General features: G+C 32.4%; 1 protein-coding gene across 2 annotated transcripts in view; it reads right to left on the bottom strand.

Annotated features, from left to right (window-relative positions):
• Nucleotides 1-6705: 6705 nt before the first annotated feature.
• The window catches only part of LOC111640603, a 19141-nt gene continuing 11042 nt past the window's right edge, over nucleotides 6706-14804 (bottom strand). For both annotated transcript variants that reach the window (XM_023386629.1, XM_023386630.1), the window contains exons 4-6: nucleotides 7522-7662; nucleotides 7344-7445; nucleotides 6706-7267 (exon numbers count right to left, since the gene is read on the bottom strand). In XM_023386629.1, the coding sequence (XP_023242397.1) occupies nucleotides 7142-7267; nucleotides 7344-7445; nucleotides 7522-7662 (369 nt within the window). In that variant the 3' untranslated portion in view covers nucleotides 6706-7141. The remainder of the gene's footprint in view (nucleotides 7268-7343; nucleotides 7446-7521; nucleotides 7663-14804) is intronic.

The following is a 14804-nucleotide window of genomic DNA, read 5'->3' as shown; positions in this document are numbered from 1 at the left end:
GCGACCCAGAAGGGGGTCGCGACGGGTTTTCTGTGGGGTCGCCAACTTATGCAGTAAACTAAAACAAAATTTTCACTATAATGCAATATTTATTTTTAATGGTGTCTTAAAGTTTGAATAATTTCATATATTTTTAAAAAATTAAAATAAGTGTAATCTGGGTACGCTATTCTGTCACAGTTGGTTGAAACATGTGTTGAGAGTTTTGAGAGGAATAAATTAAATGTTGAGAATGACATGAGGTTGGCGTTAACAAAATCTCACCCGCGAATTTTGAGACTGGTTAATAATACATGCAATTTCAACCATCTCATTAAATTAATTATTAAACATAATTTAAAATAAAATTATACTAAAAAACTAATTTCATTGTTTTTTAATTACGTTATTAAAATACCTTTTTCAATTGTATCTGGGTCGCGGGTCACTTGGCTTTTATAAAAAGGGGGTCGCCACCCGAAAAAGGTTGGGAACCGTTGATCTAACTCCTTTCGGGAATTTTGAAGTAACGTGACTTCCGGTTTAGACCGAAAGTTCGAATATAGTTAATCTGGACCTCCTGCCACGTGGAATGTGTCTCTACGGAATCCACATCTGATTTCGACTTTAATCTACCCAACTCCTTAATCTATCCAGTACAGACAGTCGGAATTTATAGACCTACAACTTTTTCAAATCGCGGTCCAATAATTTTTCTATAAATGCAATATTTACGAGAACAAACTTCCCACGTAGTTTATACAAGCTGTTGCCAAAATTTAAACAGTTTATCATCACATAAAATGAATTTTTCTAGCATTTTGCAAGATTTTTTTTAAAAACAAGTTTCATGTGACATCTTCCGGACGTTAAAGTTAGCAACTTCAATCACATGCGGAGCCATCACAAGCTGTCTAACAAGAATCACATTTCAAACATTAATGGTAGACCGGTATTAATTAGTAATCGTTCACCATCCTCTGTCTCGGAAGGATGGTGAACGACTACTTGGCTCGAATTAACTTCATAACTTCAATCCTTTTCCAATCAGACCAGCGGTATGATGGCATTCGAATAGTAAAGTTACATAATACGAGGTTACCAGCCAGCACAAAATATGATTTAAGTGGTTTCCAGGGTGCCGAGTTTAAATATTTCGTCTTTTTGCGAATTTGATTGGATGGCAGATTACCGTTTGTTATTCGGCTGTGAATGACAGTTTCTTATAGTTAAATTTTTCAGTTATTCTAATGTTAAGTTATATTTTCAATTCCTGTCTACTTGACCATTGAATTTGTGCCATTTCGTACCATTCGAGTATCGTGATAAACGTGACGATTGTAGGCTAAAATGACAACTCTATACGGTTTTCGTTTTACTGTTTATGTTAGGCCTATACAGTGGTACCTCAGGTTACGAACGCCCCAGCATACGAAATTTTCAGGATACGACATGAAATTCGAACATATTTTTGCTCCACGATACGAACAAAAACTCACCATACGACGTTACATTAATTCGCATTTTTCATTTGTTTTTCTTACTACAGTTATTTTTTTAAATGTATTACTTGGCTTTAATTTGAGTATGTTTTTCGCGTTGGAACGACTTATTTGGTTTTACATGTAATCGTATGGGAAAAGATGATTCACCTTACGACATTTTCATGATACGATCTCAGTTTCGGAACGGATTAATTTCGTATCCTGAGGTACCACTGTAATCTGCAATGTTTATGTTTAAGTTCTGAAATTCTAATTTCACCTGTTTAGAGAGACATGCAAATTTTCAGTTTAAATTGCCGCTTAGTAAATTTCTACAGGATAACAAATGTTTTGTTAAATCGTGAAATATGGTTTTTTAAAGCATTTTATCAACACACATGCCTTATTCAAGTCCTTATCCAACTTTTGATGATTTTCAATCACAATAATGGTGGTATGAAAAGCTCAACCATTACTATGACCTGATTATGGTAATGGTAGAGCTTTAGGATTAACCTGTTAAGTTGGACACATTTCTGAAATTTTTCTTGTAACACTGCAATTGTTTTTGGTTTATTAGTGATATTATATGTCTCTTTTATCAGTGAAATGCAGTTATCCAAAGCTTGTAATGTTCAAGATAAATTTCTAAATAATGAATGACGTGTAACGAACATACCTTCTTAATTATTGATCGAAACTCTCAATGTACTCCATATAGCCATTGCGTAATCATAACCTTTACCTCTTAAAGTATCAAACATTAACACTGACTAAAAATGTTTATAAAGATTCAGCTAAATCAATGCCTCATTTTTGATGATAGTGAAAAAATTGTAGAGAATGGTTGATCTCATTTACATGTAAATAAAGAAAATTACTTTATAGTACCAATATCTGTTGTTTCATCAGCAAAACTTGAGAAACATTTACCTCTTTTTACCTGTTTACTATTTATTTTTAAATAATTCACTACAGCTGTTGAAAATATCATGTTGAATATTCTTCAATATATTAGATTATTTGGTGCAGTTTCCTAATTGCCAGTCACCAAAATTGATTCTAAATCTTCAAAGTTAATGAAATTACTTACACAATCGTGGATGATACATGTTTAATGATAATTTAAAATAAATATAACTGGCTCATTCTAAGACAGAAGGAAGAATACAGGAAAATTAGTAGAATCATTGCCAGTGGATGACGACGTAGTTTGTTGTAATCGCTATTGTTCAGACAAGTGGTTTCGGTTTAATTTCCATTAAACGTTTCCTTTGTTCCTCCTGTTCATTAAGGCATGCTCTTTTCTTTTGAAATAAAAGAACAAAGATGGTTGTTTGATATTTCTTTCCGTGTTCTTATTTGTAATTTATTTAGACATATTATTTACATATTATGTAGTACAATAATATATTTCAGTTTTATGCTCTGCTTATCATTACATTCTGTGAATGTACCGTAAGGCACAGTGACTCAGTGTCTTACACTACGCTACGAAAATGTTTTACACAAATGTACAAATCTTTATTTAACAATTTTAAAATTACATGCTATTCTTTGCTCTGATTTTAAAAGAGAACGAGATGAATAAATTGTTGAATGACTCCTGTTAATTCTTATCTATAATTACTTAACAACATTCAGCAGACACTATCAAAATACCGAAAGAGATGCAACTGCATTAAAATTAGATCGTACAATGACGCATTATTTCACTCAAAATGCGTCTAGATGAGTAAAATATTACTAAAAAATAAAATGGCCGTTAATTCAACTTCATAAGCGTGTCGGATATGATTTGAGAAATTAAAAATATTTTAATGTACATTTTTGGATCGTTTCTCAATGTCGTTTGTGTAGTATCTCGCCCAATACGTACTTGAATTATTAAATGGATAATTTGTTTTTATTTTAAATGAAAACAATACGCGTAACAAGCTATACGAATCAATTTACGTGGAAGGAAGAAAACGCTACACGCGCTATAATAGCGAGGGGCCATATAAGGAATGCTCTTCTATTGGCAGTTTATCACGTAACCTTAAGTCGCCATTATTATTCCAAAGCAATTTTTTTAAACTGTCCGCCCTGTGAGCACTAAGAGGCCTCTCTTTGCAAGCCCATAGTGGGGCGGCCGAGTGGTGAGGGACGGGGCCCGACATATCCGGACGGCCACTCTCCGAAAAATTTCTGGGGATTATTCGATCCTGGGTCCCCCAGAGCGGTAAGTTGCCGCCTTGACTGCTCCAGCCATCCTTCTGACCTAAGCAACGTGTTAGCGAGATTGGGACGAAAGCTTAGTGGATAAATTTTATCGTCTACATTTGTTGTCTGCAAGCAATTAAAATTAATCAAACGTTAGTGATATTAAGAATATATAGACAATATTTTCAAGGACGATATACTGTTTGTTCTTATTAATCTTAAGGTTTTGAGTTTTATGCGAGATGTTATATACTGATACAATGGTACCTCAGGATACGAAATTAATCCGTTCCGAAACTGAGATCGTATCATGAAAATGTCGTAAGGTGAATCATCTTTTCCCATACGATTACATGTAAAACCAAATAATTCGTTCCAACGCGAAAAACATATTCAAATTAAAGCCAAGTAATACATTTAAAAAAATAACTGTAGTAAGAAAAACAAATGAAAAATGCGAACTAATGTAACGTCGTATGGTGAGTTTTTGTTCGTATCGTGGAGCAAAAATATGTTCGAATTTCATGTCGTATCCTGAAAATTTCGTATGCTGGGGCGGTCGTAACCTGAGGTACCACTGTATTTTAATGAAGTATATGTGATCTGAAGGCATCTGTAATGAAATCAACAATATTGAATGCATAATAAATCCACATCATCTTCAAGATACCATGTAGAGCAAACCCATTAAGCAAGACTTCCATTAAACGAGTTCATACCACAACACATTGAACATTTGAGTTAACAGGTTTAGTCAAGACTAGGCACTCTGGATTTACCCATCCCACAATGTTATTGTCTACTATATGCCAGCTCAGAAATTTGAGGATGGATATATCGGGGCCATCTCATTGTGGACTTGACTAAACTTGAGATGGGTATAAAAAAGCCTTAGCTTTTCAAGTGACAGTTAAAGATTAAAAGTTTAGCATGGCTGAGAAAAGGAATATCTGTATAAAGTTTCTGTACGTGATTTCATGCAATACATTTGAGAATGAAGGTCTGATGATTTTCACTTAAGGATCAAGATCAGATGAGATTGTTATTGATGTTTAATTTAGACTTTTAGGGTTTCTAGAACCCTAAAGCAACTATTAGTTTATGGTCAAATTGCAAGCTTGCAGATTCAGTTCTGTTAAGTTTATATCAGTACCATTCTGCTAGAAGTTTTCATATCAATCGTCTTACATATAGATAATGTCCTGTCATTACAGATTACAGTTCAAATCCTAAATCTGTATCATCAAAATTTTATGGATATTCTGAAAAGGTATGGTCACTAGGCTATGAGGTGATACAGGACATTATACACAGCATAAATATATAATAATGTTTCTATAAATTTACAAAAATATATTTGACCACCAAACTTTCTTTGGGGTTTATAAAAATGGTGTACTGTTTTGAGATGGAAAACAAGGAACAACTTGTATCTGGTGCAACAAAAAATATGACAGCACCAGCTGTTGAACAGTGTTTGATGTTCGGTTCACAGAATGATGGAATGTGCTGACACAAGAAGAGAGTGCATTTTGAACATGCACTTCATTACTTAATCATCAATGTCAGACAAGTCATTGTGATAGAGTATTTTCTGCCTCATTAACACAAAGCAAGTAGCTGCTTATTGTTCACTTGTTAATTAAAATGATGGCATAGCCTTTAACGCAATGTCTTTACTAAATTGTATCAAATAAAAAACTTTCTATAATTATTTACTCAACCCAAATTCTTCTATCATTTCCTCTCCATTTGACTTTACCTTTTAAAACACACCATACACAACAGACAAAACTATACAGTTAAATAATTAGTAACACAGTATGCTATATATAGATAAAAATCTAGATATGATTTTTTTTAATATAAAGTATGTCTGAAGCAAAATTTTTAAAATTATAATTAAAAAAAATTATGAAGTAACATAGAAAGTTATTAGCATGGTTAGTGTTATGTATTTTGCAATTACAGGTTTGAGAATTAACAGGATTTGTGGTTATTATATACAAGAAGCTAGAAAAAATTATAATTTTCCAAAAGATTTTTTTTTTATTAAATCAAAAATTTTGAATTTCTACAAAATGAAAAATCCAAAATATTTGATTCCTAGCAAAATAACAGATTAAATATTTCTAACATTTGCTTAGAAATCAAACTTTTTGAATTTTTTACAAAAATGTTCTTCAAATGAAAAGGCTGAATTGATATCACATGAAACTGAATCATGAAAAATCAAGCAATCAATCTGTTGAAATTTATGAAATAAATAATAGTATTTTTCTGTCTATCAATTTCTACACTGCCATTTTAAGCATTACATCACCACATTTAATGTAAATTCTTTGGTTTTCTCAAAGTTTTGCTATAGAAACATGCAAATTTTATACTAAAATCAATAACGACAACTTTTGCGAGTGGGTTTTGTTTTATACTGTTCTTAACTCTTCACATTCTTGAAGAGACAACGAAAAGATTTTGACAATTCATGGATTGCTTGAAATTGATTTAAAATTACACCGTCAAATACTAGAAAATCTTTACCCGTACTATCCATAATACAAGATCCACCAACTACGAATCTAGTATGTTCGTAAAAAGGAGCTTCTCCCAAGAAATTCTGAGCATTATTTTTTGTAGATTTAATTCAGAAAAATTGAGACTTATGTTAAAATGTGAAAACAATTAATATGTATATATATATTACCAAAAGATCTTCCGAGATATTTACAAATACTTGTTAGCTATGTATATAGCATATACAATATATATCTACATCTCAATTATAGTTTCTGTGGCTATATATTATATATTAAACATTTATTTTTCATACTTTTCTCCCATAAGAACTGAATCAGAAAAATTGATATTTCTGGCATATGTATGCTAAATAATGATACATATTGTGGAAACGATGTCAGAAACAAGACATAAAGTGTATGTTTCAATAATTTAATAAAAATTTCCTTTAAAATAAATAGCATAAATTTAAATTCTGAACAGAAAGGAATTAAAATAAACTACAGAGACTTCATTTTCCACCTGACAGTGGTGATGTAACATGCAAATGGCTTAATAAATTTTTATAACTTTAGGAGAAAAATTTTAAAGATTTAAACTGATCACACGATGTGTTCGCAAGAACATGGGCGGAACAAGAAGCATTTTTTTTCCCTTTTGACTGTCTTCTTTGAGCACATCATTTGTTTGTTTTCATATCTGTAAAAATTCACATTTAAATTGAGTGCTTCTTGACTATTTACACTACTAAGGCAAAAACTTGCATGTTAATATTTCAGACCAAAAACAACTGATGTGGACGTCGTTTCGATAAAGGAAACAAACGAACCGAACAATATCGAAGATCACTCTCATAAAAAAATTTTGGAATGTCGATAAATTTTTAAATTTTGCCAAAGGACATTCATTATTAACATTATGTACAAAATCATATTATATTATCATCTGTTTACGGATCATGACAGTAGTGCATCTAGGACCTTATCTTGATCGCTACCGTGCTGTACCAGAGCCTTTATTACTGCATTCTTTTTAAATCCCAATCCTATCAGTTGATTCATCAGATCTAGAAATTTCTTTGCCTAAAATATTTTTGGGAAAAGATCAGCAAAATCATTGTAATTATTTTTTTTGGGGTAATGAAAATAAAATACGCACCTCTTCTATACTATACTCGTTAAAATGAAGAGCTATCTCGGCATCACTGTCGTTGTGACCCATTTCCACGAGCTGCTGAATTTGACAAAGGTGTTCTATCACCTAGAAAGGTAAATAATTTGTTTTTTTTATTAATAATTTATTACAAAAATTGTAAAAAGTGAAACTCTTAAAGAACCTTTTTACTGTCCATTCCCATATGTTTGACGGCACGTGCTACTTGACCTCTAGGAAATCCCATTTCCTGAATCGAACTGACTAAATTTTTACCTTCAGTTGTTAATTCATCGAAGAGATCAGGAAGCGAAAAATGCTCCTTCTAAAAATACAATAATCTGTCATTTATTAAATTAATAATACAATTCCAAAAATGTAATTATTCAATATACATATACAGTAGAGCTTCATTTATCTGAATCAATTGGAGACTGAGGTTGTTCAGATAACTTATTTTTCGGATAACTGATTATGTATGAAAAAATATATTAACATATCCCATGTTGAAATTTTTCTTCGTTGCGTGCCCCTTCACGTTGAATTTTCGTCGATGTTAAGCCTAACATAAACTTTTTAAACTAATAATCGTGGCTATTGTACCGTTAAAAATCATTTCTTTATTTTTTACAAGCAAAATAAATATATTGAAAAATATAAAAACAAAAAAAATTATACTTTAGAAGTTGATCTAGTATCAAATACATTCGATTCAGCACGACACACACTCCTCAGAAAAACACCACACAAAAGTGCCAGTGCTGCCAGCAAAAACACATACACAAACATAAAAAATATTGGAGTAGCCCAAGACATAGCCAAAGATTGCAGCGCCACAGCACTAGCGAAAATTTAAATTTGCCAACTGGAATTCTTTCGGATAACTGACTTTCGGATAAACAATGCTCTACTGTATAAACATCTTAAAGTTCAATGATTATACTAAAGCCAAACAATTACCAAATTAAATCAGATAACATTACTGCTACTAATATTAGGTTATTGCAAATGAAATGACTGTTTTTACTTCTGACTTTGAATGCTTATTAATTTAATTTAAAACTTACATATTCAATCAAAATTGTCTCCACCAACATTAATACACTTTTCCCAATGCAACAGAAATGCATTAATGCATTTGATAGAAATCACAAGAATGAGAAACCATGAATAAAGATATAAAAAAACTATTGTCAAGATTGTCAACGATGAGCCCTACAAAAAAGAAAAGATAAACGAAAGGAAGTGGAACTGTAATTATTTCCTTCCTTGACACATCTCTTCGAACAAACAGCTATGGACATTATATTATAGGTCCCTTACCTATCACAACCAATGGAAATAAATATATACAGTGGTACCTCAGGTTACGAACGCCCCAGCATACGAAATTTTCAGGATACGACATGAAATTCGAACATATTTTTGCTCCACGATACAAACAAAAACTCACCATACGACGTTACATTAGTTCGCATTTTTCATTTGTTTTTGTTACTACAGTTATATTTTTTAATGTATTACTTGGCTTTAATTTGAGTATGTTTTTCGCGTTGGAACGAATTATTTGGTTTTACATGTAATCGTATGGGAAAAGATGATCCACCTTACGACATTTTCATGATACGATCTCAGTTTTGGAACGGATTAATTTCGTATCCTGAGGTACCACTGTATTAGTCTTTGTCGACCGTTTTAGCCAATATGCCAAAGCTATACCTCTACCCAACATTCATAGTAAAACTATCGCCAAAACCTTCGTTACCAACATCGTGTTAAGACATTCAACTCCTATCCAACTCCTTATGGATCGAGCTTCAAATCTAATCTCCAAAATGTTTAAATTAGTAGGTGAATTACTTCATATTAAGAGACTCCTTACAACTGCATATCATCCTGCCTGTAATAGAATAGTTGAAAGATTCAACAAAACTCTCATTGACATTATATTGCACTATGTTGTCAAAGATCAACGAGATTGGGATGAATAGATCCCTTATGCATTATTTGCATATTATGAGGCCCTCACAAGGCTCATCAGTGCATACTTTCATCGCACCACCGTTCCTGCATACAAATAACCTTTCTCATTAACTGTGTTGTATTGTCTTATTTTTATTGCTACAGTTACTATTACTTTGTAACACACTGTTTTTTCTTTTTTACTGAATTTTATATTATTGTTTATGTATTTTAATTTTCTCAAATAAGTCATTGTAAATTTAGTTAATTTCTATTGTATTATGTTTTCTACTGAAATATTGTATTATGCTTTGTCTGCATTATTATTCTATAATGTATTTTGTTATTTACATTCTGTATTTTGTGATTCTCTGCCATATAATACTTTAATGCATGTTTTCTGTATCACACAACTTGTTATTTTATCCCCATCTTTTGTATGTACTACACATGTAATGTTACTGTAGCCTCTAATGTTAATGATCTGTAATAATGCCAACATGTTCTTGTCTGCACCTGGTTATATGTCTATGGCACCAGGTATGTACTGTAACTCAGTATTTTATTAATAAAATCAATCTGAATCTGTATAGGACTGAAGGAAAAAGCATATAATCTACTCAAGGGCATTGTCTTTGTGCACCAGGGAAACTTCTTTTATGATTACAAATTACTGGGTTCTCATTTCAGATATATCTTTCGATCCATATGACAAACAATTACATCTTTTGAAATGACATATTCAACTTTTAATTACCCTAGTGAATGACAAATATGAAAGCAAGATCAAGATAACCCTTCTGCACATCTTGATGGACTATCAGCCAATGAACTTACCTTCTTAAAAACAACCCTGGATGAATATGAATCAGAATACAATGAACTAAAAATCTTAGTAACCCTCAATAATGCCACTCGAGGAAAGTGAGGCTTAATTAATGCCGGAGGCAAAATCTTAAAATATTTATTTGGGATGGCCACCTCTGAAGACATTGAGAAATTGAGATATTTTGTCGTTAAGAATTTCAAACAAATGAAGAATTTATCTATCTCCTTCAATCACAAGCTACTCAGCTTAATGATACCGTACGAATCACAAAAACAAATCGACAACAAATTTATTCCTTGAGGAAAAAAGAAACTCTTATAGAAGAAACACTAATGCAACAATAATATCACTTAGCTTTTGAATCAGCAGTACAATCTACAGAATTCTCTATTAGAGAATTTCGAACCTTAATACTTGAAATTCATAATGCTAGTGAGACCTTAGAACAAGGTAGACTTAGAACATATTTCCTTCCAAAGGAAGTATTATTAAATACACTCAAGGAAATACAACTCCATTTACCTGAGGGATATTCCTTCTTTGAAACACCACAAATAGAAACTATGTACAAATATTATCAATGGGCATCTATCACTGCCATAGCGCTACCAAAACTACTTTGCATTTTTGCTAAAATACCTCTCATCACTCTTACGATATACTTTGACATCTATGAGATCATACAACTACCAGTATATTATCCAACTATAAAATCATTCATCTATTATAACAATTCATATCCAATTATTGCCTTATCTAGGAATCGTCAATCCTACATATTACTATCTTAATATGATTTAACTAGATGTCAAACAACATCTATTGCCATATGCTCACCAAATGTTCCTATATGGCAATCACCAAGACAGAGCTGCGAATATTCCTTATACCTCGGAAATGAAAAATTTATCAATTGTGTCCCTGACAATTAATAATATCCTACTTACGTATTTTCCAACGAATTGATAACCAAGGAACATGGACCTAGTCAATACCTACTCCAATGAGTCTAACTATTAAATGTCTTTCTAATAGAAAGAAAGAAACTCCAGTCATTATCACCAAGATATAATAACACAGGTATATTGGTCCTTCCCGAGACTTACGTGGGATACCTTCCTGGAATTATCTTAACATCTCACTTCCAATGAAAAACAGCTATTCAAATCAAGAATGTCTGACACTTCATCATTCCTCCCATCGTAAACACCATTAACGAAACGTAACTACAACTAATCCGAATTTGCTTAACTCAAAAAATCATTCCAACCACAACTTCCAAAATGCAAATGGATGCTGATATATTATGAGCTGACAGATCCTTAAATAAAATGGAACTTGGCCTCAAACAACTCCTTTCAGCCAAACATGATCATATTCACCCTCCAACCATCTCTCCTTCATTCACATTTATCATCTTAGCATCCATCATCTCCATCATAGAAATAGGGAATCTTCTCATAACCATCTATCAATGTCACCGGAACACCCAGCCATGACCACGCTGCATCCGCCCAATCGTAGGTTTTTTTGGAATAATTCAAAAATTCTATCTACATTTGTACCCTTTGCTGCATGGTACAAATGTAGATAGATTATTAACTTTCCTTATGAAAGCTGCATACCATTGTACTTGCTTGACATTGGCTACATATGTAGTATGATCCAAAAGTTCGGGGACTTGGCTTAAAATTCCTTACTTTAAAAAGTTTATATTGCCGATGCACAACCACCTTCAAAGTAATCATCTTGGGCAATGATACACTTTTGCTAGTGCTCGTATAACTTCTGGAAGCACTGCTGGAAGCCATTTTTTGAAATCTCCCATAAGGCTTCCTGCGATGCTGCTCTCACCTCATCTGATGACACAAAACGGCGTCCTTGCAAATGCTTTTTCATTGATGGAAACAAATAAAAATCACACAAGGCTAAGTCCGGTGAATAGGCAGGGTGTGGAAGCACATTAATATGAGTTTTGGTGAGAAACTGTGTGACCATTTGAGACCGATGTGCAGGTGCGTTGTCATGCAGAAGGTACCAGTTTCCACTTCGCCAGATCTGTGGCTGTTTATGACGAATGGATTCCCTCAAACGACTTAAAATGTCTAGATAATTGAGAGACCAACTCAACATTTTCCTTGTTCCATGAAGTCAAAGGTCAGCCAGAGTATTCATCGTCTGCAATGGATTCTCGGCCCTCTTTAAAACACCGATGCTATTTGTAGGCTTACACCTTTGATTTCGCCATGGTAGAATCACCGTACACCTTTCTTAGCAATTTTAAAGTATCCATAGGTGTTTTACCTAAACGCTAACAAAATTTAATGTTGCAGCGCTGTTCTTGAAACTCCATTTTTATTAAGTCGCAAAAAAAAGGTACCTATCTCCGAAAGAAAACAACAGCGCTCGCGATTTAATCACGTGACATGTGCGAAATCAACCTGAACACGTAGGGGTGGTTTGATAGAATCCATTTCATACGCTGTAACTTCAAATACATGCTTTTGTTGTCATACATTACTACAGTCCCCGAACTTTTGGATCGTACCATGTAACTTTGCTCCCTTAAATCTTTAATATCAAGTCCATTTTTGTTTAATTTGTTTAAAATTTCATTAGCAAGTTTTATCCTGTCTTTTCTGTCAAAGAAATAAAATCTAAAAATTTTTCTTCACTAATAATGATTTTTGTTGGTAATTTTCACATAACATATTATCTGACAAATTTGTTATGTGTCACACCTGGTATACTGTCTACTGTTATACTGTAATAGTTTGCAGTTTTAACATCCCTTATAAAAATATTTTCTAAATAGGTATCTAGTAAAATTAAAAACTCAGTTTGAATTTGAGGTTTTAAATATGATACTTGTTTTTTGGTTCTTTCAATTGAAGTAAGTTTTAAAGTACAATCATAATTATTGATAAGTTGTATTTGTAAGTTGTACTGACAAGTTTGCATACGTGTCCATAGCCTCACTATGCCTGTGGTAATTGTTCAACTGTCACCATTTTTATTCATGACATTTCATAGAGACTGCAGATGAAAAGACATATATGCTTTGATAGATGAAACTTGGACATTTATTCTATTAATTTATGTACTGTACATTACATACTTCTCAGGTAATTATAGCTACTTAAAATGGTAGCATTCTTTTTGGAAGACTAGGTATAACAATTAAAATATTTAATAAGTATAATGTATCTAAGCAGCACAGTATTTCTGGATTAGTGTTAGCATTGCTCCAAAAAAAAGCAACAAAAAATCCAGCAATGAGTTGCATAACTTTCCTGGCTTTTAAGAGATTTTATTTAAAAAGTAACTTTTATATTATTAATTATTATAAAAGAGCAAACAGCTTAATTTTGAGGGTAAAGACAAATTTTATAAAAAAATAGTAAATGTTAATAATGAGTAAAAATCTTCAATAAATCTGATTCTGATCACTCTTGAGATATGACACATGATCCCACCATCTCCTTATCCCCTTTATCTTTAACTATCAATATCTAATGGCACCAATTCCCCTTACACACAAACTACAATACCAAATTTCATTTCATCATTACTCCATCCTGAGATATTAAATGAAACTGATGCCAACACACAAACATGGAATTTTTGGCCTTTTTTGAATTCAGGAGATCTCAAAACATGGAGATTTGCAAAAAACTTGGAGAGTCAAATTTAACAGAATTCCAATACTTTCCCTTGTTATGTACAGATAACAGCCAGAAAAGTAACAGCAATATGTTTCTTAAATACTTCGTTCAATAAGGAATAAAGCTGTATTTTAAATAATACTTCTATGAGGGTCATTCTAAAAGAAAAGAATGTTTTGATCTGATGAGCTACACAGTTCTCCTGCATACTCCCACTGCCACGTCATGGACCTTCCCATTCCTTTGCGCCAGTCTGATGATAACAGCAAGCCGAAATGGTCATTTACTGTTTATAGTGTGACTTTGAAATATGTGACAAAATTAAAGATTCCGCTAAGTGTGAGGTTCATAGTGTATTACACTTTTTCAATGCGAAAAAAGTCCCCCCTATTGAAATTTACAGACAGATAACCAAAGTTTATGGTGATGTATTAGAGTAGGAATGACTATAGAAAGTAGTTTGTAGATCTGTGTGATTTGTAAAACATTATAAATGCTGTAGTAAAAGGATGAAAGACAAAATTAAATTGTAACTTCAATTAATATAGGCTATATGTTTATAAAAATTAATCATATGACAGATAACATCTCATCCAGTTTCAAATAACCATCACCAAAGGAATTCAAATGTTTTTACTATCTATCTACTCAAAAAAGTTTGGTGTACATTATGAATATACAGTTGACCCCCTATAACGTGCATTCCTATAACGACAATTCCTATAACGTAGCGAAAAAATTGTAGCAACATTCGTATAAAGTACCTCCTATAACGTCGTTTCGCGACAAGATTGATAGAATCTGGACCAATAGTGGATGAGCAGCCGAACTACTTTCCTTCGACCCTGCGCCATGCTACGGAGCGGCTAAATTGAGTTTGCTATCGTCTGTACAGTATTATATATAAATTAGGTACTGTACATATAATCATATATTAATTTTATATAAATTAGGTACTGTATATATAATTATATATTAACTTAATTTATTGTAACTTTATTATAATTATAT

Source organism: Centruroides sculpturatus, unplaced genomic scaffold (genome assembly GCF_000671375.1).
Source record: "Centruroides sculpturatus isolate CEXI.00-Female unplaced genomic scaffold, Cexi_2.0 scaffold1370, whole genome shotgun sequence".
NCBI classification, from domain to species: Eukaryota; Metazoa; Arthropoda; class Arachnida; order Scorpiones; family Buthidae; genus Centruroides; species Centruroides sculpturatus.
This window is presented reverse-complemented; position numbering and strand designations above follow the sequence as displayed.